The sequence below is a fragment of the Anomaloglossus baeobatrachus genome, chromosome 3 (assembly GCF_048569485.1).
Source record: "Anomaloglossus baeobatrachus isolate aAnoBae1 chromosome 3, aAnoBae1.hap1, whole genome shotgun sequence".
NCBI lineage: Eukaryota > Metazoa > Chordata > Amphibia > Anura > Aromobatidae > Anomaloglossus > Anomaloglossus baeobatrachus.
This window is the reverse complement of record NC_134355.1, coordinates 703,593,244-703,617,670: the sequence shown is the minus strand read 5'-3', so window position 1 is coordinate 703,617,670 and position 24,427 is coordinate 703,593,244. Positions and strand designations below refer to the sequence as shown.

The window sequence follows — 24,427 nt, the reverse complement described above, 5'->3', positions numbered from 1 at the left end:
TGTGCCCCAGAGCCCTCCGCCAGTCAGCAGACCCCAAAGAAGGCTGTGCCCCAGAGCCCTCCGCCAGTCAGCAGACCCCAAAGAAGGCTGTGCCGCAGGACCCTCCGCCAGTCAGCAGACCCCAAAGAAGGCTGTGCCCCAGGACCCTCAGCCAGTCAGCAGACCCCAAAGAAGGCTGTGCCCCAGGACCCTCCGCCAGTCAGCACACCCCAAAGAAGGCTGTGCCCCAGAGCCCTCCGCCAGTCAGCAGACCCCAGAGAGCAGCAGAGGAGGAGGAGAAGAAGGCTGTGCCCCAGGACCCTCCACCAGTCAGCAGACCCCAAAGAAGGCTGTGCCCCAGGACCCTCCGCCAGTCAGCAGACCCCAGAGAGCAGCAGAGAGGAGAAGAAGGCTGCGCCCCAGGACCCTCCGCCAGTCAGCAGACCCCAAAGAAGGCTGCGCCACAGGACCCTCCACCAGTCAGCAGACCCCAAAGAAGGCTGCGCCCCAGGACCCTCCGCCAGTCAGCAGACCCCAAAGAAGGCTGCGCCACAGGACCCTCCGCCAGTCAGCAGACCCCAAAGAAGGCTGCGCCCCAGGACCCTCCACCAGTCAGCAGACCCCAAAGAAGGCTGTGCCCCAGGACCCTCCGCCAGTCAGCAGACCCCAAAGAAGGCTGCGCCCCAGGACCCTCCGCCAGTCAGCAGACCCCAAAGAAGGCTGCGCCCCAGGACCCTCCACCAGTCAGCAGACCCCAGAGAGCTGGAACAGAAGAAGAAAAGACCAAGAACCCAGCACCAACCTGAGCGTACAGCAGGTTCAGACCCACCCTCTTCTCCATGACATCATCGTCATACGAAGGGTCCCAGTAACTGCGGAAGAAGAAACCTCAAACATGAGACCCCGCAGAAGAAGAGCAGTACCATCATCACACATCTCTCAGGAGCCTCATCCATTTCCCATCATCAGTTTCATGCATTTCCCTAATCTACCATCCATCACCTGTCATGACCCATCAATCATCATCATCATCAATCCCGCTGACCTCTTCCTCAGAATGATCTTGTAGTCTCGGCTCCGCAGGCTGGTGACTGACACATAGGGCAGCTCAAACTCCTGCAGCTTCCTGACAACTGGAAGAAAAGCAATATGAGTCCTGTACTCAGGAAGGGGTAGGGAATTGGGCCGAGCGAGGGCCGGCCGGCAGGCGGGGCCGAGAAGCCGAGCGAGGGCCGGCCGGCAGGCGGGGCCGAGAAGCCGAGCGAGGGCCGGCCGGCAGGCGGGGCCGAGAAGCCGAGCGAGGGCCGGCCGGCAGGCGGGGCCGAGAAGCCGAGCGAGGGCCGGCCGGCAGGCGGGGCCGAGAAGCCGAGCGAGGGCCGGCCGGCAGGCGGGGCCGAGAAGCCGAGCGAGGGCCGGCCGGCAGGCGGGGCCGAGAAGCCGAGCGAGGGCCGGCCGGCAGGCGGGGCCGAGAAGCCGAGCGAGGGCCGGCCGGCAGGCGGGGCCGAGAAGCCGAGCGAGGGCCGGCCGGCAGGCGGGGCCGAGAAGCCGAGCGAGGGCCGGCCGGCAGGCGGGGCCGAGAAGCCGAGCGAGGGCCGGCCGGCAGGCGGGGCCGAGAAGCCGAGCGAGGGCCGGCCGGCAGGCGGGGCCGAGAAGCCGAGCGAGGGCCGGCCGGCAGGCGGGGCCGAGAAGCCGAGCGAGGGCCGGCCGGCAGGCGGGGCCGAGAAGCCGAGCGAGGGCCGGCCGGCAGGCGGGGCCGAGAAGCCGAGCGAGGGCCGGCCGGCAGGCGGGGCCGAGAAGCCGAGCGAGGGCCGGCCGGCAGGCGGGGCCGAGAAGCCGAGCGAGGGCCGGCCGGCAGGCGGGGCCGAGAAGCCGAGCGAGGGCCGGCCGGCAGGCGGGGCCGAGAAGCCGAGCGAGGGCCGGCAGGCAGGCGGGGCCGAGAAGCCGAGCGAGGGCCGGCAGGCAGGCGGGGCCGAGAAGCCGAGCGAGGGCCGGCAGGCAGGCGGGGCCGAGAAGCCGAGCGAGGGCCGGCAGGCAGGCGGGGCCGAGAGGCCGAGAAGCCGAGCGAGGGCCGGCAGGCAGGCGGGGCCGAGAAAAAAGGCCGCCAGGCAGGCGTGGCCGAGAAAAAAGGCCGGCAGGCAGGCGGGGCCGAGAAAAAAGGCCGGCAGGCAGGCGGGGCCGAGAAAAAAGGCCGGCAGGCAGGCGTGGCCGAAAAAAAAGGCCGGCAGGCAGGCGGGGCCGAGAAAAAAGGCCGCCAGGCAGGCGGGGCCGAGAAAAAAGGCCGCCAGGCAGGCGGGGCCGAGAAAAAAGGCCGCCAGGCAGGCGGGGCCGAGAAAAAAGGCCGGCAGGCAGGCGGGGCCGAGAAAAAAGGCCGGCAGGCAGGCGGGGCCGAGAAAAAAGGCCGGCAGGCAGGCGGGGCCGAGAAAAAAGGCTGGCAGGTGGGGCCTAGAAGCCGAACAAGAGCCTGGAATGCATGGTAAGGGAGACGAATGGGCAGCGGTAATGTCTGAGCCGCGTACATATAATAAACTCACATGAGAAAGATCCGTCTGCTCCGTCTTTTATGAGGTAGAGGCTAAAATATCCGAGAAGTTCCTCCGAGAGGTCCAGCTTAGCGGCTACAGCCTGCATATACAAGGGGAAAAAACACTGAATATATGATGAAGTCACCATGATGTCACCACAGAGAGGAGGGGGCGGAGGGTACAGGAGGTTATCAGACAGGAGGGGGCAGAGGGTACAGAAGAATATCAGACAGGAGGGGGCAGAGGGTACAGGAGAATATCAGACAGGAGGGGGCAGAGGGTACAGGAGAATATCAGACAGGAGGGGGCAGAGGGTACAGGAGAATATCAGACAGGACAGGGCGGAGGGTACAGGAGAATATTAGACAGGAAGGGGCGGAGGGTACAGGAGAATATCAGACAGGAGGGGGCAGAGGGTACAGGAGGATATCAGACAGGAAGGGGCGGAGGGTACAGGAGGATATCAGACAGGAGGGGGCAGAGGGTACAGAAGAATATCAGACAGGAGGGGGCAGAGGGTACAGGAGAATATCAGACAGGAGGGGGCAGAGGGTACAGGAGAATATCAGACAGGAGGGGGCAGAGGGTACAGGAGGATATCAGACAGGACAGGGCGGAGGGTACAGGAGAATATCAGACAGGAAGGGGCGGAGGGTACAGGAGAATATCAGACAGGAGGGGGCAGAGGGTACAGGAGAATATCAGACAGGAGGGGGCAGAGGGTACAGGAGAATATCAGACAGGAGAGGGCAGAGGGTACAGGAGAATATCAGACAGGAGGGGGCAGAGGGTACAGGAGAATATCAGACAGGAGAGGGCGGAGGGTACAGGAGGATAAACAGGAGGGGGCGGAGGGTACAGGAGAATATCAGACAGGAGGGTGCAGAGGGTACAGGAGAATATCAGACAGGAAGGGGCGGAGGGTACAGGAGAATATCAGACAGGAGAGGGCGGAGGGTACAGGAGAATATCAGACAGGAGGGGGCGGAGGATACAGGAGAATATCAGACAGGAGGGGGCGGAGGGTACATGAGAATATCAGACAGGAGGGGGCGGAGGGTACATGAGAATATCAGACAGGAGGGGGCGGAGGGTACAGGAGAATATCAGACAGGAGGGGGCGGAGGGTACAGGAAAATATCAGACAGAAGTGGGCAGAGGATACAGGAGAATATCAGACAGGAGGGGGCAGAGGATACAGGAGAATATCAGACAGGAGGGGGCAGAGGATACAGGAGAATATCAGACAGGAGGGGGCGGAGGGTACAGGAGAATATCAGACAGGAGGGGGCGGAGGATACAGGAGAATATCAGACAGGAGGGGGCGGAGGGTACAGGAGAATATCAGACAGGAGGGGGCGGAGGGTACAGGAGAATATCAGACAGGAGGGGGCGGAGGGTACAGGAGAATATCAGACAGGAGAGGGCAGAGGATACAGGAGAATATCAGACAGGAGGGGGCAGAGGGTACAGGAGAATATCAGACAGGAGGGGGCGGAGGGTACAGGAGAATATCAGACAGGAGGGGGCAGAGGATACAGGAGAATATCAGACAGGAGAGGGCAGAGGGTACAGGAGAATATCAGACAGGAGGGGGCAGAGGATACAGGAGAATATCAGACAGGAGGGGGCAGAGGGTACAGGAGAATATCAGACAGGAGGGGGCAGAGGGTACAGGAGAATATCAGACAGGAGGGGGCGGAGGGTACAGGAGAATATCAGACAGGAGGGGGCGGAGGGTACAGGAGAATATCAGACAGGAGGGGGAGGAGGGTACAGGAGAATATCAGACAGGAGGGGGCGGAGGGTACAGGAGGATATCAGACAGGAGGGGGCGGAGGGTACAGGAGGATATCAGACAGGAGGGGGCGGAGGGTACAGGAGAATATCAGACAGGAGGGGGCAGAGGGTACAGGAGAATATCAGACAGGAGGGGGCAGAGGGTACAGGAGAATAACAGACAGGAGAGGGCAGAGGGTACAGGAGAATATCAGACAGGAAGGGGCGGAGGGTACAGGAGAATATCAGACAGGAAGGGGCGGAGGGTACAGGAGAATATCAGACAGGAGGGGGCGGAGGGTACAGGAGAATATCAGACAGGAGGGGGCAGAGGGTACAGGAGGATATCAGACAGGAGGGGGCGGAGGGTACAGGAGAATATCAGACAGGAGGGGGCGGAGGGTACAGGAGAATATCAGACAGGAGGGGGCAGAGGGTACAGGAGGATATCAGACAGGAAGGGGCGGAGGGTACAGGAGGATATCAGACAGGAGGGGGCGGAGGGTACAGGAGAATATCAGACAGGAGGGGGCAGAGGGTACAGGAGAATATCAGACAGGAGGGGGCAGAGGGTACAGGAGAATATCAGACAGGAGGGGGCGGAGGGTACAGGAGGATATCAGACAGGAGGGGGTGGAGCCTCTCACCTCCAGTACGTCCTCAGTCTGGTCAGACGTTAGAATAGACACTTTTGCCTTCTGACCATTGGAAAGGAAAATTTCCAGCTGCACCTCCTCCGTGGGGATCTGCTGGGTCTCCTGGGAAAACAGTGGTGGATAATGGTGAAAACGGAGCCTCGTGTGCTCCAGCTGCATTGCAGAATCGGGGGAGGCGCGGGAGTGGTGCACACAGCAGCTGCACTGCAGAATCGGGGGAGGCGGGGGGAGTGGTGCACACAGCAGCTGCACTGCAGAATCGGGGGAGGCGGGGGAGTGGTGCACACAGCAGCTGCACTGCAGAATCGGGGGAGGCGGGACAGTGGTGCACACAGCAGCTGCACTGCAGAATCGGGGGAGGCGGGGGGAGTGGTGCACACAGCAGCTGCACTGCAGAATCGGGGGAGGCGGGGGGAGTGGTGCACACAGCAGCTGCACTGCAGAATCGGGGGAGGCGGGGGGAGTGGTGCACACAGCAGCTGCACTGCAGAATCGGGGGAGGCGGGGGAGTGGTGCACACAGCAGCTGCACTGCAGAATCGGGGGAGTGGTGCACACAGCAGCTGCACTGCAGGGACAGATGAAGCGGGGGGAGTGGCGCACATACCAGCTGCACTGCAGAGACAGGTGAGGGCATGGGGCCTGTATGTACAGCAGCTGCACTGCAGAGACAGAGGAGGCGAGAGCATGGGGCCTGTACAGCAGCTGCACTGCAGAGATGGAGGAGGCGGTGGTATGGGGCCTGTACAGCAGCTGCACTGCAGAGATGGAGGAGGCGGGGGTATGGGGCCTGTACAGAAGCTGCACTGCAGAGATGGAGGAGGTGGGGGTATGAGGCCTGTACTGCAGTAACACTGCAGGGACTGGTGGGGAGGGAATGGGGGGGGGGGGAGTGCACCCAGCACGTCAATGTGATGTGGCGAGGGGGAAGGGACAGAACTGACCTGTTGGGAGCGCCGGAGGAAGCTGTTGAATATCTCGCTGGACCCCAGCGCCGGATCCTGCCGCACTGCGGAGAGAAGAAGCGTCACAGCATAGACAACAACCTTATAGACCGGCAACACCCCAGCACTGCCACCAGATGCACTCGCTGCAGATAACAGGGACAATAGCACGAGGTACACGCTACTCATCTCCAGAATACAGCAGCATGAACGTACATCCTCAGGAACACTGGCTGATAACAGAGAGTGCTGGACATGTATAGTGGCTAGTACACCTATTAGTCCCATCCCATCATTAGAGGCGGGGTCTGTCAGAGCTATGATGGGAGGCCCTATATCATTAGAGGCGGGGTCTGTCAGAGCTGTGGTGGGAGGTTCTATATCATTAGAGGTGGGGTCTATCACTAGTGGGAGGTCCTCTCCCATTAGAGGCGGGGTCTGTGTCACTGGTGGGAGGTCCTCTCCCATTAGAGGCGGGGTCTGTCACTGGTGGGAGGTCCTCTCCCATTAGAGGCGAGGTCTGTGTCACTGGTGGGAGGTCCTCTCCCATTAGAGGCGGGGTCTGTGTCACTGGTGGGAGGTCCTCTCCAATTAGAGGCGGGGTCTGTCACTGGTGGGAGGTCCTCTCCCATTAGAGGCGGGGTCTGTCACTGGTGGGAGGTCCTCTCCCATTAGAGGCGGGGTCTGTGTCACTGGTGGGAGGTCCTCTCCCATTAGAGGCGGGGTCTGTGTCACTGGTGGGAGGTCCTCTCCCAATAGAGGCGGGGTCTGTGTCACTGGTGGGAGGTCCTCTCCCAGTAGAGGCAGGGTCTTGGATTCTGCAGGGGAAAGGTCTGGTCACTCCACTGGCCGCAGCACTCACCTGACTGCATGTACTTCTCCAGCAGCTCACGCCTCTGCTCCACCTCGGATGGGGTGAGGGTGAAAAGCTTCTTGGGGGGAAAGATCGGCACCACGTTGTTTCCATATTCCTTCCTGAGCTGAAATATACACGAGAGAGAAATCAGAGAAAGAGGGGCAAGAGGAGCCCACCGGCCCCACAAAAGGGGGCAAGAGGAGCCCACCGGCCCCACAAAGACGGGCAAGAGGAGCCCACCGGCCCCACAAAGACGGGCAAGAGGAGCCCACCGGCCCCACAAAGACGGGTAAGAGGAGCCCACCGGCCCCACAAAGACGGGCAAGAGGAGCCCACCGGCCCCACAAAGACGGGCAAGAGGAGCCCACCAGCCCCACAAAGACGGGCAAGAGGAGCCCACCGGCCCCACAAAGAGGGGCAAGAGGAGCCCACCGGCCCCGCAAAAGGGGGCAAGAGGAGTCCACTGGCCTCGCAAAAGTGTGCAAGGGGAGCCCATTGGCCCCCCGAAGTAGCTCACTGTCACAAACCACCGGGGGGGTCACTCAGAAATCCCCCGCGCTGGCTACCAGTACGTCACAATCGGGGGGTAACAAGTGGGGGTCACCCCTCCTTTATACCTCCCGACCGACAGACAGAGCACGTGACGCGCTCTCTAGCGCCCCTCTTATAGTCAGGCCAATTATGGAATTGCCCGACCATAAGCAAGGAGGCCGCTATACTACTTATGCCGATTATTGAAGGGTCCCCGGTGAGAGTAAGGTATATATTCCCCCGACCTCCGCGGGCGGAATATATAAAATCTCCCCGAATCTCACTGGCCTCCCCACAATAATCCTTGGCACAATTCGCTGCCACCAACCGATTTACGGTAACTATTAGCCGAACACACAGACGTGGGATTCAAGATCGAGATAACAGAACAGCCCAAGATTAATTATATAATTTAATCAGCCTAAAGCACACTAGAAACTACAATATATACAATAGGGAATCTACAGAATATACATATGTCAGAGTACAGTTACAATCAAAGCATGGGTTACAAACAGGCATACACAGTTCCAGCAGTTACCTTGTTGCGTCTGGCCACAGGGGGGCGCTGTACCCAGGTTTCTAGGATCCTTCCCACAGATGTTTCCTACACGTGACCCCCAGCGAAAAGACCACTGGAAAATGGCCGAAGTAGGGTTATCAACCTGGACAAATCCAGGTCCCCTCCTACCTTCGTGACCTCAGAGGGAGCACTGCTCCACCCCTGGCTTGAGTTATGGACAATCCACAACATGGAATATGGGCCATAACTTTGCCTGGGAGCGTCGTAGGCGGACGCCAATGCTCTCATTGTGACAGTTATGAATTTAGCTACAGAACGAGGGGACTCATGACCTGTCTGCCAGTTCCCCATTGGCTGATATCACGCCTGGGGCATTTCCCAATGTCCTGCTCCCATAAAAAGGGTGTGCCGGCATCGTCCGCATGCGGAGACACCATTTTTATGGTTGCCATATTTATCGGAAATATGGCTTGCAAGATATGAACCATTTTTTACTAGAGTCGTTCTGTCTGGCTATTTCCATAGCCTTGCTAACTAGCTAGCAGCCCCCACTACAGGGTCACGGCAGGGAGTCATCCTGTGTCCATTGTCCCCAAGCCACCTAATTTCCATATCACAGGACATGGCCATGGAGGTGTAAGTGGAACACTGAGAACAAGAAGGGAGGGGGCACTGCCAGGGAGTGATGAGGGATTATGACTGGAGTCATAATTCATCTTCATATCCCGGGATTTGCCTCACACCTCCCCCCTTTTGAGGGCGCTAGGGGGCAGCACACTCCGGTGTTCCCCCGTGCGCCCGTCCGCGACCTCTCCTTGTCGGGACAGCCCGTCTGCGTTACCGTGGTCACGGCCCCTTTTGTGGCGAATGGTGAAGTTGTATTGCTGGAGCGCAAGGCTCCATCGCAACAATCGCCCATTCGTCCCAGAGACGGTGTGCAACCAGCTGAGGGGATTGTGGTCCGTCTCCACGATGAAGTGGCGCCCGTATAGATAGGGTTGCAGACGCTGCAGGGCCCACACTATGGCCAGGCACTCCTTCTCCATCGTGGAATAGGCAACTTCCCTTGGTAACAGCTTCCTGCTCAGGTACAAGACTGGGTGCTCTTGGCTCGCAGAGTCCACCTGGCTGAGCACCGCACCGAGGCCGAAGTCACTGGCGTCGGTCTGTACTACAAACGGCCGCGTGAAGTCGGCTGCCTGTAGCACGGGCGGGCTGGACAGGGCGTCCTTTAGGGCCCGGAAGGCTGTCTCGCAGTCCATTGTCCAATCGACTGCAGAGGGCAGCTTCTTCTTGGTGAGGTCCGTCAAGGGCTTTGCCAGGCTACTATAGCATGGAACAAACCTCCTATAGTACCCAGCGGTCCCCAAGAAGGACATCACCTGCTTCTTGGTCCTGGGGGTGGGCCAGGATGCGATGGCTTCCACTTTCTCAGGCTCGGGCTTCAGTGTTCTCCCACCTACCCGGTGACCGAGGTACTGGACCTCGCTCATGGCCAGCTGACACTTTCCCGGCTTGATGGTCAAACCTGCCCGGTGGATCCGCCTGAGCACCTGTGCTAGATGCTCTAGGTGGTCCTCCCAGGTGGGACTGAAGACGGCAATGTCATCCAGGTACGCGGCCGCGTACCCTTCAAGTCCCTTGAGCAGGGTGTTGACCATCCGCTGGAAAGTGGCAGGGGCATTCCTCATCCCGAATGGCATCACCGTGGACTCGTACAGTCCAAATGGGGTAATAAAGGCAGAGCGTTCCCTGGCCTTGCGAGTCAGGGGGATCTGCCAATATCCCCGGCTCAGATCCATGATGGTCAGGTACTGAGCCCCGGCCAACTGATCGAGCAGGTCATCGATGCGTGGCATTGGGTACGCATCGGCGACCGTGACCGCATTGAGCCCCCTGTAGTCCACGCAGAACCGAGTGGTTCGGTCCTTCTTAGGGACGAGGACTACAGGCGAGGCCCAAGCGCTGTTGGATGCCTGGATCACCCCCAGCTTCAGCATCTCGTCAATCTCCTGGCGCATGTGTTGCTGCACCTCCAGGGAGACCCGATATGCTGAACGCCGGATCGGGGGATGATCCCCAGTGTCCACGTGATGGACAGCCAAGTCAGTCCTTCCGGGCTGGTTGGTAAACAACCCCCGGAAGGGGAGGAGGGTGGCCCACAGCTGGGACCGTTGGTCTTCCAAGAGCTGGTGGCCAACCTCCACATCCTCAATGGATCCGCCTGCCCTAACCTGGGCTAGCATATCCAAGAGGGTTTCCGCTTCTCCCTCCTCGGGCAGGTTGCACACGGGGAGCGCACATGCCTCCCGCTCATGATGTGCCTTCATCATGTTCACATGGAAGGGCTTCCGCCTTCCACGGGCAGGGTCCAGGGTGACCAGGTACGTTACAGGGTTGAGCTGCTGGTACACGAGGTATGGGCCTTCCCAGGCTGCCTGAAGCTTGTCCTGTGGTACGGGGACCAGTACCCACACCTTTTGACCCACTTGGTAGGTCCTCTCACAAGCGTTCTGGTCGTACCAACGCTTCTGATCGGCCTGGGCTTGAGCCATATTGTCGTGTACCAGTTGCGTCAAGGCCTGCATTTTGTCCCGGAAGCGCATGACATACTCGATAACCGACACTCCAGGGGTGGCCAAATCCCCTTCCCAAGCCTCTTTCACCAGAGCCAGGGGGCCCCGCACACGTCGCCCGTACAGGAGCTCAAACGGTGAGAATCCTGTTGAGGCCTGTGGAACCTCCCGGTAAGCAAATAACAGGTGTGGGAGATACCGCTCCCAGTCACGCCCATGGGAGTCGACCAACATCTTAAGCATCTGCTTTAAGGTGCCATTGAACCGCTCGCACAGGCCATTAGTCTGTGGATGGTACGGGCTGGCCACCAGATGTCGCACCTGGACTTGCTTACAGAGGGCCTCCATCAGCTGGGACATGAATTGGGTCCCCCGGTCAGTGAGCATTTCCTGGGGAAAACCCACTCGGGAGAAAATCTCCAGCAATGCGGTGGCCACCTTGTCAGCCCGAATGGACGACAAGGCCACTGCTTCTGGGTACCGGGTGGCATAGTCCACTACCGTCAGTATGAAGCGTTTCCCGGAGCTGCTGGGGATGGCCAGCGGGCCGACCAGATCCACAGCCACCCTCCTGAAAGGCTCATCGATGATTGGCAGAGATACCAGTGGGGCTTTGGGGCGTGGCCCCGCCTTCCCCACTCTCTGACAGGTTTCACACGAACGGCAGTAGGCAGCCACATCGGCCCCCATTTTTGGCCAGTAGAAATGCTGGTTTAACCTGGCCTTGGTCTTAGCGATCCCTAGGTGTCCGGCCATCGGAATCTCATGTGCGATCCGCAACAACTCCGTCCGGAACGGATAGGGTACCACCAACTGTCGGTCCCTGGGCCACGCCTCCGGTGAACCCTGCTGGACCGTGGCCCGGTACAGCCGTCCTTGGTCCCAGACCACTCGCTCCGGGTCCGAGTCCGAGGGAGGCTGTGCCGCCTGCTCCTTAAGAGCTTTCAGGCTGTCGTCAGCTTCTAACGCTGCCTGAAACCCCTGACTAGATGTGGCCAGAATCGACGAGACTGTCACATCTTCAGTCAGTACCCCGGGACCTGTGTCCTGGCCTCCACCTGACTCGGCTGCCACTTGGTCAGAAGGGGAAGAGCTATCGGACCTCCGGGAGGCCCCTTGGCTTCCAGCACTCCCACTGCGGGTGACAGCGGCCACAGCCGCTGCGACCGTGGGTCGTGCCTGCTCCTCCTCCGTTCCTGACCAAGTCGCCGGTTCAGGCAGACCTACCTGGCTTCCTGACACCCCGGTTGTGGGGGAACCATGCACCGAGATCTTACCTGGGAGCACTTCCGCTCCTGGACCGGCCCCAATCTCACCTGCCTGTTCCCCTCCTGCAGCAACAGAACCCCGCTGTGAAATCTCTGGGGACCCCACATTTGCTGTGGTAGCCCCCACCCCACACACTGGTCCTCCCCCTGCAGCACCCTGCTCTCTGCTTATCCCTGCAGAGGGCAACAGATCCCAGCTCACAGGCTGGTTACTTGTAGAGGCATTGTCACACCTTTCTCTGACCCCCTCCCCTGTCACAGCTGCAGCTGAGTGTGTGTCTATGGTGTCTATGCAAGCAGAAATATCAGAGTTCACTCCCTCCTCCCTTACATCATTCATAGATAACACATTAACATTGTTAGGAGTCATGTCAGTACGGGCTGAAGGTTCAGCCCTTGGGGGGGGCCCAAACTGGGAGGTTATCTGCCCCAAATCTGTCCCAAGTAGCACGTTTGCAGGGATCCGATCAGTTACCCCCACCTCCCTCACCCCCCGCCCTGCGCCCCAGTCCACATAAATGTCAGCAACAGGCAGCGCCGGGTCAGTGCCTCCAATCCCGGAGACAGCGAGGGTTTTTCCAGGGATCAAGTCTTGGGGGGACACCATCTCAGGCCGCACCAGAGTCACCTCCGAGGCGCTGTCTCGCAGTCCTATGGTCACAGACCGGCCGACGGTGACAGGTTGGAAGCTGTCCAGGGACCTACCACCACCCCCACCCACACAATACACCTTGGGCGGCCCTTGGGACGGGGACGGAGCCGGGGCCTTGGGACGCTGAGGGCACATGGCCTTGAAGTGTCCAGGTAGGTTGCACTGGTGGCACCGTCTTGGTTCCGCCACGGGCCTGGAGAGGGGAGTTGAGGGGGACACCCCCTGCAGTCTAGGGGCAGGTGGGGCAGTCGCCGAATTCATCTTACCCCCTCTCCAGGTGCTGCTGGTGGCCGCTCTCCTGGCCTCAGGGGCCCGGTTGTTGGTGTAGTCATCGGCAAGGGCAGCTGTAGCCGTGGACCCCTTTGGCTTCTGGTCTCGGATGAACTGGCGGAGATCCTCAGGGCAGTTCCACAAGAGTTGCTCCGTGATGAACAAGTCCAGGATCTCCGGTCCGGTGGAAAGCTGCAGGCCTTGGGTCCAGTGGTCGGCAGCTCGGGCAAGTGCCCGCCGGTGGTCAGCCCAGGAGTCCTTTGGTCCCTTCTGTAGGCTCCGGAACTTCTTGCGGTAGGACTCTGGAGTGAGGTTGTACTGTTGGATCAGGGCCCGCTTGATGGTGTCGTAGCCCTGATCTGCCTCAGCAGGCAAGTCCCCAAGGATATCCAGGGCCTTACCCTTTAAACGGGGGGTCAGGTATTTGGCCCACTGGTCCTTGTCCAGATGGTGCTGCAAGCAAGTCCGTTCAAAAGCAGTCAAGAAAGAGTCCAAGTCTCCATCCTTCTCCAGCACTGGGAAGTCCTCAACACGGACCTTTGGAAGTTTTGTGTCTCGAAGGTCACATGTGGCTGATGAGGGCCGGAGCTGAGCTAGCTGCAGCTGGTAGTCACGGTCTGCCTGTCGCTCTCGCTCTTCACGCGCTGCCTGCCGCTCTCGCTCCGCAGCCTCACGCGCTGCCTGCCGCTCCGCAGCCTCAGCGTCACGCGCTGCCTGCCGCTCTGCCCTGCGCTCTGCCAGGAGTTCCTTGTAGCCCTTCTGGTCTCCAGCCTGGAGAAGGGCCATAGCCATTTGAAGAAGGCTATCCGAGCCTCCCAGGCTCGGTGGAATGGCACGTGGTGATCTGCGGCACGCTGCAGAGCTAGGCGATTCACTGTCCCTTTCAGAGCGGAGGGCTGGCATCTGGCTCGTTGAGGAACCTTGGGTGAGCTCCTCCTCATCTTGTCCAGCAGTGCCAGGTTGCGCAATGTCCTCGGCAGAACGGTTTTCTGGCGTCGAGCTCCTGGAGGACTCGTGGGCAACCTCCTCATTGCTGTCCACAGCACCGTCCTCCCTCTCTTCGGCTCCTGCCTTAGCATTGGCCAGTTGCATAGCTCTGCTCCTGGTGCCATCAGCCATTCTTGCAGACTTTTGGTCACTGACACAGAACTGACACCTGATGCCTCCACACACCTTACAGTATCTGCACTCTGACACTCTAGTGTTGAGCTAGTCTGAAGACCCCAGCAGCCACAGCTGCTGCAGGCAGTCTTTAGTGTCTGGGAGTATGGGTCTCACACTCACACACACTATTATCTCGATCCCACCGCTATGCCACCAATATGTCACAAACCACCGGGGGGGTCACTCAGAAATCCCCCGCGCTGGCTACCAGTACGTCACAATCGGGGGGTAACAAGTGGGGGTCACCCCTCCTTTATACCTCCCGACCGACAGACAGAGCACGTGACGCGCTCTCTAGCGCCCCTCTTATAGTCAGGCCAATTATGGAATTGCCCGACCATAAGCAAGGAGGCCGCTATACTACTTATGCCGATTATTGAAGGGTCCCCGGTGAGAGTAAGGTATATATTCCCCCGACCTCCGCGGGCGGAATATATAAAATCTCCCCGAATCTCACTGGCCTCCCCACAATAATCCTTGGCACAATTCGCTGCCACCAACCGATTTACGGTAACTATTAGCCGAACACACAGACGTGGGATTCAAGATCGAGATAACAGAACAGCCCAAGATTAATTATATAATTTAATCAGCCTAAAGCACACTAGAAACTACAATATATACAATAGGGAATCTACAGAATATACATATGTCAGAGTACAGTTACAATCAAAGCATGGGTTACAAACAGGCATACACAGTTCCAGCAGTTACCTTGTTGCGTCTGGCCACAGGGGGGCGCTGTACCCAGGTTTCTAGGATCCTTCCCACAGATGTTTCCTACACGTGCCCCCAGCGAAAAGAACACTGGAAAATGGCCGAAGTAGGGTTATCAACCTGGGCAAATCCAGGTCCCCTCCTACCTTAGTGACCTCAGAGGGAGCACTGCTCCACCCCTGGCTTGAGTTATGGACAATCCACAACATGGAATATGGGCCATAACTTTGCCTGGGAGCGTCGTAGGCGGACGCCAATGCTCTCATTGTGACAGTTATGAATTTAGCTACAGAACGAGGGGACTCATGACCTGTCTGCCAGTTCCCCATTGGCTGATATCACGCCTGGGGCATTTCCCAATGTCCTGCTCCCATAAAAAGGGTGTGCCGGCATCGTCCGCATGCGGAGACACCATTTTTATGGTTGCCATATTTATCGGAAATATGGCTTGCGAGATATGAACCATTTTTTACTGGAGTCGTTCTGTCTGGCTATTTCCATAGCCTTGCTAACTAGCTAGCAGCCCCCACTACAGGGTCACGGCAGGGAGTCATCCTGTGTCCATTGTCCCCAAGCCACCTAATTTCCATATCACAGGACATGGCCCTGGAGGTGTAAGTGGAACACTGAGAACAAGAAGGGAGGGGGCACTGCCAGGGAGTGATGAGGGATTATGACTGGAGTCATAATTCATCTTCATATCCCGGGATTTGCCTCACACTCACCGACACACACAGGGTAATTCTTGACAGTAAGCAGGGCATCTGACATCCGAGATGAAGAGCACAGTGTGTCCCACATACACAGCAGATGGAGAAACTGTAGCAAAGACAGAAACTCCGGTATCCAGTGACCGCCCGTCGCCTCCGTCCTCTGTATCTGGTGACTTCTCCAGATCTTTCAGCTCACTCCTCCGTACAGATCTTCTCCAGATCTTTCAGCTCACTCCGTACAGATCTTCTCCAGATCTTTCAGGTCACTCCTCCGTACAGATCTTCTCCAGATCTTTCAGCTCACTCCTCCATACAGATCTTCTCCAGATCTTTCAGGTCACTCCTCCGTACAGATCTTCTCCAGATCTTTCAGCTCACTCCTCCATACAGATCTTCTCCAGATCTTTCAGGTCACTCCTCCGTACAGATCTTCTCCAGATCTTTCAGCTCACTCCTCCATACAGATCTTCTCCAGATCTTTCAGGTCACTCCTCCGTACAGATCTTCTCCAGATCTTTCAGCTCACTCCTCCATACAGATCTTCTCCAGATCTTTCAGGTCACTCCTCCGTACAGATCTTCTCCAGATCTTTCAGGTCCCTCCTCCATACAGATCTCCTCCAGATCTTTCAGCTCACTCCTCCATACAGATCTTCTCCAGGTCTTTCAGGTCACTCCTCCGTACAGAGCTTCTCCAGATCTTTCAGCTCACTCCTCCATACAGATCTTCTCCAGGTCTTTCAGCTCACTCCTCCATACAGATCTTCTCCAGATCTTTCAGCTCACTCCTCCATACAGATCTTCTCCAGGTCTTTCAGGTCACTCCTCCGTACAGCGCTTCTCCAGATCTTTCAGGTCACTCCTCCGTACAGATCTTCTCCAGATCTTTCAGGTCACTCCTCCGTACAGATCTTCTCCAGATCTTTCAGGTCACTCCTCCGTACAGATCTTCTCCAGATCTTTCAGGTCACTCCTCCGTACAGATCTTCTCCAGATCTTTCAGGTCACTCCTCCGTACAGATCTTCTCCAGATCTTTCAGCTCACTCCTCCGTACAGATCTTCTCCAGATCTTTCAGCTCACTCCTCCATACAGATCTTCTCCAGGTCTTTCAGGTCACTCCTCCGTACAGAGCTTCTCCAGATCTTTCAGCTCACTCCTCCATACAGATCTTCTCCAGATCATTTCTCCATGCAGATCTTCTCCAGATCATTTCTCCATGCAGATCTTCTCCAGATCTTTCAGGTCACTCCTCCATACAGATCTTCTCCAGATCTTTCAGCTCACTCCTCCGTACAGATCTTCTCCAGATCTTTCAGGTCACTCCTCCATACAGATCTTCTCCAGATCTTTCAGGTCACTCCTCCATACAGATCTTCTCCAGATCTTTCAGGTCACTCCTCCATACAGATCTTCTCCAGATCTTTCAGGTCATTCCTCCATACAGATCTTCTCCAGATCTTTCAGGTCATTCCTCCATACAGATCTTCTCCAGATCTTTCAGGTCGCTCCTCCATACAAATCTTCTCCAGATCATTCCTCCGTACAGATCTTCTCCAGATCTTTCGGGTCGCTCCTCCATACAAATCTTCTCCAGATCTTTCAGGTCATTCCTCCATACAGATCTTCTCCAGATCTTTCAGGTCATTCCTCCATACAGATCTTCTCCAGATCTTTCAGGTCACTCCTCCATACAGATCTTCTCCAGATCTTTCAGCTCACTCCTCCATACAGATCTTCTCCAGATCTTTCAGCTCACTCCTCCGTACAGATCTTCTCCAGATTTTTCAGGTCACTCCTCCATACAGATCTTCTCCAGATCTTTCAGGTCACTCCTCCATACAGATCTTCTCCAGATCTTTCAGGTCACTCCTCCATACAGATCTTCTCCAGATCTTTCAGGTCGCTCCTCCATACAAATCTTCTCCAGATCATTCCTCCGTGCAGATCTTCTCCAGATCTTTCGGGTCGCTCCTCCATACAAATCTTCTCCAGATCTTTCAGGTCATTCCTCCATACAGATCTTCTCCAGATCTTTCAGGTCATTCCTCCATACAGATCTTCTCCAGATCTTTCAGGTCATTCCTCCATACAGATCTTCTCCAGATCTTTCAGGTCGCTCCTCCATACAGATCTTCTCCAGATCTTTCGGGTCACTCCTCCATACAGATCTTCTCCAGATCTTTCGGGTCACTCCTCCATACAGATCTTCTCCAGATCTTTCGGGTCACTCCTCCATACAGATCTTCTCCAGATCTTTCGGGTCACTCCTCCATACAGATCTTCTCCAGATCTTTCGGGTCACTCCTCCATACAGATCTTCTCCAGATCTTTCGGGTCGCTCCTCCTTACAAATCTTCTCCAGATCATTCCTCCGTACAGATCTTCTCCAGATCGTTCAGGTTTTGGGGCTGTCACTTGGCAACATTGAGTTTCAGCTCCTCCAGGGACTTTCTCTTGAGTTCAGGTCTGGAGACTGACTAAGCTGCTCCAGGACCATGAAATGCTTCTTACAACTACTTAGTTGCCCTGGCTGTGTGTTTCAGGACATTGTCATGCTGAAAGACCCAGCAATGATCCATCTTCAATGCTCTTATTGAGGGAAGGAGGTTGTTGGCAAAAATCTTGCAATACATGACTTCATCCATCCTCCCTTCAACACAATGCAGTTGTCCTGACCTATCTACAGAAAAGCCCCCTCAAGGTATGATGTTTACACCCTCTGCTTCATGCTGCCCCAGACCGAGTAAGATTGACCGTCATCTTGTGTTTCTTCCATTGTCTAATAATTGTGGCAACAGTTGTTGCCTTCTCACCAAGCTGCTTGCCTATTGTCCTGTAGCCCGTCCCAGGATTGTGCAGGTATACAATGTTGTCCCTGGTGTCTTTAGACAGCTCTTTGGTCTTTGCCGTGGTGGAGAGGTTGGAGTGTGATTGATTGTGCGGACAGGGGTCTATTATACAGGTAACGCGGTCACACAGGGGCAATTAATCCAGGTAATGAGTGCAGAGGAGGAGAAAAATAACAGGTCTATGAGAGCAGAATTCCTGCTAATCGGTCAGTGATAAAATACTTATTTCATGCCATAGAATGCTAATTAATTATTTATAAATCCTACAATGGGATTTTCTGGATTTTTTATTCTGTCACCGGTGAAGTCGCCTACGATAGACATTACAGTCGCTCCATTCTGTGTAGTGGGGGGAGGGGGGGCTGCAAAATCCGCAGGGGGTCAAATACTTATATTCCCCACTGTGTATACACAAACACACAGACTTCAATTATACACCCTGCCCCCCACGTCTCACCTGCTCATGGAGGCCGAACAGCTGACTGTACCGCACCCGGCAGTGCAACACCCCGTTCACATGGATATTGTACGCCTGGAAGAGAAGACGCAGCGTGAGGAGAGAGAAGACGCACCGTGTAATGTGAGGAGAGAAGACGTACCGCGAGGAGAGAGAAGACGTACCGCGAGGAGAGAGAAGACGTACCGCGAGGAGAGAGAAGACGTACCGCGAGGAGAGAGAAGACGTACCGCGAGGAGAGAGAAGACGTACCGCGAGGAGAGAGAAGACGTACCGCGAGGAGAGAGAAGACGTACCGCGAGGAGAGAGAAGACGTACCGTGTAATGTGGGGAGAGAGAAGACGTAATGTGGGGAGAGAGAAGACGTAATGTGAGGAGACAGAAGACGTAATGTGAGGAGACAGAAGACGTAATGTGTAATGTGAGGAGAGAGAAGACGACGTGCCGTGTAACGGGAGGAAGGAGAGAAGACGACGTGCCGTGTAACGGGAGGAAGGAGAGAAGACGACGTGCCGTGTAACGGGAGGAAGGAGAGAAGACGACGTGCCGTGTAACGGGAGGAAGGAGAGAAGACGACGTGCCGTGTAACGGGAGGAAGGAGAGAAGACGACGTGCCGTGTAACGGGAGGAAGGAGAGAAGACGACGTGCCGTGTAACGGGAGGAAGGAGAGAAGACGACGTGCCGTGTAACGGGAGGAAGGAGAGAAGACGACGTGCCGTGTAACGGGAGGAAGGAGAGAAGACGACGTGCCGTGTAACGGGAGGAAGGAGAGAAGACGACGTGCCGTGTAACGGGAGGAAGGAGAGAAGACGACGTGCCGTGTAACGGGAGGAAGGAGAGAAGACGACGTGCCGTGTAACGGGAGGAAGGAGAGAAGACGACGTGCCGTGTAACGGGAGGAAGGAGAGAAGACGACGTGCCGTGTAATGGAAGGAAGGAGAGAAGACGACGTGCCATGTAATGGAAGGAGAGAGAAGACGACGTGGCGTGTAAGGTGAGGAGCACCCGCAGACAATGGCGGATATGATGCCCGGAACAGTCCTCACTACGGCCCATGTGTGAGGGGATGTGGGGCGAAGGGAAAGGGCTGTTGGGGTGGAGAGAAGCCTCTGAAGGAGGAAGGGTGGGAACAAAAAATGGGGCGAGGGACGACCGGGGCGAGGGACGACCGGGGCGAGCGAGGGAAGACCGGGGCGAGCGAGGGAAGACCGGGGCGAGCGAGGGAAGACCGGGGCGAGCGAGCGAAGACCGGGGCGAGCGAGCGAAGACCGGGGCGAGCGAGCGAAGACCGGGGCGAGCGAGCGAAGACCGGGGCGAGCGAGCGAAAGACCGGGGCGAGCGAGCGAAGACCGGGGCGAGCGAGCGAAGACCGGGGCGAGCGAGCGAAGACCGGGGCGAGCGAGCGAAGACCGGGGCAAGCGAAGACCGGGGCGAGCGAAGAGGGAAGAGAAGGGAAGGGGCGAGGGAAGAGGCGATGTGTGGGCGAGGGACGACCGGGGCGAGGGACTACACAAAGAGATAAGTGAAAGAAGAGGTGATGTGTGGGCGGCGGTGTGTGGGCGGCGGTGTGTGGGCGGCGGTGTGTGGGAGGCGGTGTGTGGGAGGCGGTGTGTGGGAGGCGGTGTGTGGGCGGCGGTGTGTGGGGCGGCGGTGTGTGGGCGGCGGTGTCCGGGCGGCGGTGTGTGGGTAGTGAAGGAGAGCAGCGGGGGCGTATAATGACAGAACATCGTCTGTTGGGGATTAGATTTCCTCGCGTCCAGAAGCTGCGCCTCGTCCTGGTGCACGGCGCGGCCATAATATCCGCACATTACTCCCATCAATAACCACGGTCGCCTCCCCCCTTGTACACCACATCACATGAATTGTCAGATCTCTGCAGCGTCACTCACCACGTACGGACCCCCAGAATCCGAGTTACATGTCTCAGTCTCAGGAATGGAGAAGTGCATGATGGGAGGTCACACAGGGAAAGAGAAGGCAGAGACCACCTGGGGAAAAGAGAGCAAAATGAGACCAAGAGACAGAAGCAGAGGGGCGCCGAGGGGACAGAGCCAGGGGCGGCCGAGGGGACAGAGCCAGGGGCGGCCGAGGGGACAGAGCCAGGGGCGGCCGAGGGCGACAGAGCCAGGGGCGACAGAGCCAGGGGCGACAGAGCCAGGGGCGACAGAGCCAGGGGCGACAGAGCAGGGGCGACAGAGCCAGGGGGCGACAGAGCCAGGGGGGGACAGAGCCAGGGGGGGGACAGAGCCAGGGGGGGGACAGAGCCAGGGGGGGGACAGAGCCAGGGGGGGGACAGAGCCAGGGGGGGGACAGAGCCAGGGGGGGGACAGAGCCAGGGGGGGGACAGAGCCAGGGGGGGGACAGAGCCAGGGGGGGGACAGAGCCAGGGGGGGGACAGAGCCAGGGGGGGGACAGAGCCAGGGGGGGGACAGAGCCAGGGGGGGGACAGAGCCAGGGGGGGGGACAGAGCCAGGGGGGGGACAGAGCCAGGGGGGGGGACAGAGCCAGGGGGGGGACAGAGCCAGGGGGGGGACAGAGCCAGGGGGGGGACAGAGCCAGGGGGGGGACAGAGCCAGGGGGGGGACAGAGCCAGGGGGGGGACAGAGCCAGGGGGGGGACAGAGCCAGGGGGGGGGACAGAGCCAGGGGGGGGACAGAGCCAGGGGGGGGACAGAGCCAGGGGGGGGACAGAGCCAGGGGGGGGACAGAGCCAGGGGGGGGACAGAGCCAGGGGGGGGACAGAGCCAGGGGGGGGGACAGAGCCAGGGGGGGGACAGAGCCAGGGGGGGGACAGAGCCAGGGGGGGACAGAGCCAGGGGGGGGACAGAGCCAGGGGGGGGACAGAGCCAGGGGGGGGACAGAGCCAGGGGGGGGGACAGAGCCAGGGGGGGGACAGAGCCAGGGGGGGGACAGAGCCAGGGGGGGGACAGAGCCAGGGGGGGGACAGAGCCAGGGGGGGGACAGAGCCAGGGGGGGGACAGAGCCAGGGGGGGGGACAGAGCCAGGGGGGGGACAGAGCCAGGGGGGGGACAGAGCCAGGGGGGGGACAGAGCCAGGGGGGGGACAGAGCCAGGGGGGGGACAGAGCCAGGGGGGGGACAGAGCCAGGGGGGGGACAGAGCCAGGGGGGGGACAGAGCCAGGGGGGGGACAGAGCCAGGGGGGGGACAGAGCCAGGGGGGGGACAGAGCCAGGGGGGGACAGAGCCAGGGGGGGGACAGAGCCAGGGGGGGGACAGAGCCAGGGGGGGGACAGAGCCAGGGGGGGGACAGAGCCAGGGGGGGGACAGAGCCAGGGGGGGGACAGAGCCAGGGGGGGGACAGAGCCAGGGGGGGGACAGAGCCAGGGGGGGGGACAGAGCCAGGGGGGGGACAGAGCCAGGGGGGGGACAGAGCCAGGGGGGGGACAGAGCCAGGGGGGGGACAGAGCCAGGGGGGGGACAGAGCCAGGGGGGGGACAGAGCCAGGGGGGGGACAGAGCCAGGGGGGGGACAGAGCCAGGGGGGGGACAGAGCCAGGGGGGGGACAGAGCCGGGGGGGGACAGAGCCGGGGGGGGACAGAGCCGGGGGGGGACAGAGCCGGGGGGGGACAGAGCCGGGGGGGGACAGAGCCGGGGGGGGACAGAGCCAGGGGGGGACAGAGCCAGGGGGGGACAGAGCCAGGGGGGGACAGAGCCAGGGGGGGACAGAGCCAGGGGGGGACAGAGCCAGGGGGGGGACAGAGCCAGGGGGGGACAGAGCCAGGGGGGGACAGAGCCAGGGGGGGACAGAGCCAGGGGGGGACAGAGCCAGGGGGGGACAGAGCCAGGGGGGGGACAGAGCCAGGGGGGGACAGAGCCAGGGGGGGACAGAGCCAGGGGGGGACAGAGCCAGGGGGGGACAGAGCCAGGGGGGGACAGAGCCAGGGGGGGACAGAGCCAGGGGGGGGACAGAGCCAGGGGGGGGACAGAGCCAGGGGGGGGACAGAGCCAGGGGGGGGACAGAGCCAGGGGGGGGGACAGAGCCAGGGGGGGGACAGAGCCAGGGGGGGGACAGAGCCAGGGGGGGGACAGAGCCAGGGGGGGACAGAGCCAGGGGGGGACAGAGCCAGGGGGGGACAGAGCCAGGGGGGGACAGAGCCAGGGGGGGACAGAGCCAGGGGGGGACAGAGCCAGGGGGGGACAGAGCCAGGGGGGACAGAGCCAGGGGGGGGACAGAGCCAGGGGGGGGACAGAGCCAGGGGGGGGACAGAGCCAGGGGGGGACAGAGCCAGGGGGGGACAGAGCCAGGGGGGGACAGAGCCAGGGGGGGACAGAGCCAGGGGGGGACAGAGCCAGGGGGGGACAGAGCCAGGGGGGGACAGAGCCAGGGGGGGGACAGAGCCAGGGGGGGACAGAGCCAGGGGGCGGCCGAGGGGACAGAGCCAGGGGCGGCCGATGGGACAGAGCCAGGGGCGGCCGAGGGGACAGAGCCAGGGGCGGCCGAGGGGACAGAGCCAGGGGCGGCCGAGGGGACAGAGCCAGGGGCGGCCGAGGGGACAGAGCCAGGGGCGGCCGAGGGGACAGAGCCAGGGGCGGGCCGAGGGGACAGAGCCAGGGGCGGCCGAGGGGACAGAGCCAGGGGCGGCCGAGGGGACAGAGCCAGGGGCGGCCGAGGGGACAGAGCCAGGGGCGGAGGGGCGGCGGGCAAAGAGCCAGAGGCGGAGGGGCGGCGGGCAAAGAGCCAGAGGCGGAGGGGCGGCGGGCAAAGAGCCAGAGGCGGAGGGGCGGCGGGCAAAGAGCCAGAGGCGGAGGGGCGGCGGGCAAAGAGCCAGAGGCGGAGGGGCGGCGGGCAAAGAGCCAGGGGCGGAGGGGCGGCGGGCAAAGAGCCAGGGGCGGAGGGCAAAGAGCCAGGGGCGGCGGGCAAAGAGCCAGGGGCGAGGGGCGGTGGGGAAAGAGCCAGGAGCCAGGGCCGGCAGAGGAGGGGGGGACCACGGGAGACGGCCGGCAGGGGGGGGTGACAGGGGGAGACGGCCGGCAGAGGAGGGGAGACAGCCGGCAGAGGGACGGGGGGGGGACAGGGAGAGACGGCCGGCAGAGGGAGGGGGGGGGCAGGGAGAGACGGCCGGCAGAGGGAGGGGGGGGCAGGGAGAGACGGCCGGCAGAGGGAGGGGGGGGGGGCAGGGAGAGACGGCCGGCAGAGGGAGGGGGGGGGCAGGGAGAGACGGCCGGCAGAGGGAGGGGGGGGGGGCAGGGAGAGACGGCCGGCAGAGGGAGGGGGGGGGGGCAGGGAGAGACGGCCGGCAGAGGGAGGGGGGGGGGCAGGGAGAGACGGCCGGCAGAGGGAGGGGGGGGACAGGGAGAGACGGCCGGCAGAGGGAGGGGGGGGGGACAGGGAGAGACGGCCGGCAGAGGGAGGGGGGGGCAGGGAGAGACGGCCGGCAGAGGGAGGGGGGGGGGACAGGGAGAGACGGCCGGCAGAGGGAGGGGGGGGGGGAACAGGGAGAGACGGCCGGCAGAGGGGGGTGACGGGGGAGACTGCCGGCAGAGGGGGGGGTGACAGGGGGAGACTGCCGGCAGAGGGGGGGTGACAGGGGGAGACTGCCGGCAGAGGGGGGGTGACAGGGGGAGACTGCCGGCAGAGGGGGGGGTGACAGGGGGAGACTGCCGGCAGAGGGGGGGGTGACAGGGGGAGACTGCCGGCAGAGGGGGGGGTGACAGGGGGAGACTGCCGGCAGAGGGGGGGGTGACAGGGGGAGACTGCCGGCAGAGGGGGGGTGACAGGGGGAGACTGCCGGCAGAGGGGGGGGTGACAGGGGGAGACTGCCGGCAGAGGGGGGGGTGACAGGGGGAGACTGCCGGCAGAGGGGGGGTGACAGGGGGAGACTGCCGGCAGAGGGGGGTGGTGACAGGGGGGAGACTGCCGGCAGAGGGGGGGGTGACAGGGGGAGACTGCCGGCAGAGGGGGGGTGGACAGGGGGAGGACTGCCCGGCAGAGGGGGGGGTGACAGGGGGAG

The 24,427-nt window shown here is 60.5% G+C and overlaps 1 protein-coding gene across 1 annotated transcript in view; it reads right to left on the bottom strand.

The window, feature by feature from the left end:
• The window catches only part of SNX17 (sorting nexin 17), a 60,509-nt gene extending 40,067 nt beyond the window's left edge, over window positions 1–20,442 (bottom strand). Inside the window, exons 1-8 of the mRNA XM_075338887.1 lie at window positions 20,347–20,442; window positions 18,457–18,531; window positions 6,742–6,859; window positions 5,880–5,944; window positions 4,928–5,038; window positions 2,511–2,601; window positions 1,025–1,112; window positions 782–851 (exon numbers count right to left, since the gene is read on the bottom strand). Coding sequence (XP_075195002.1) covers window positions 782–851; window positions 1,025–1,112; window positions 2,511–2,601; window positions 4,928–5,038; window positions 5,880–5,944; window positions 6,742–6,859; window positions 18,457–18,531; window positions 20,347–20,406 — 678 coding nt within the window. The 5' untranslated portion in view covers window positions 20,407–20,442. The remainder of the gene's footprint in view (window positions 1–781; window positions 852–1,024; window positions 1,113–2,510; window positions 2,602–4,927; window positions 5,039–5,879; window positions 5,945–6,741; window positions 6,860–18,456; window positions 18,532–20,346) is intronic.
• Between the last annotated feature and the right edge of the window lie 3,985 nt (window positions 20,443–24,427).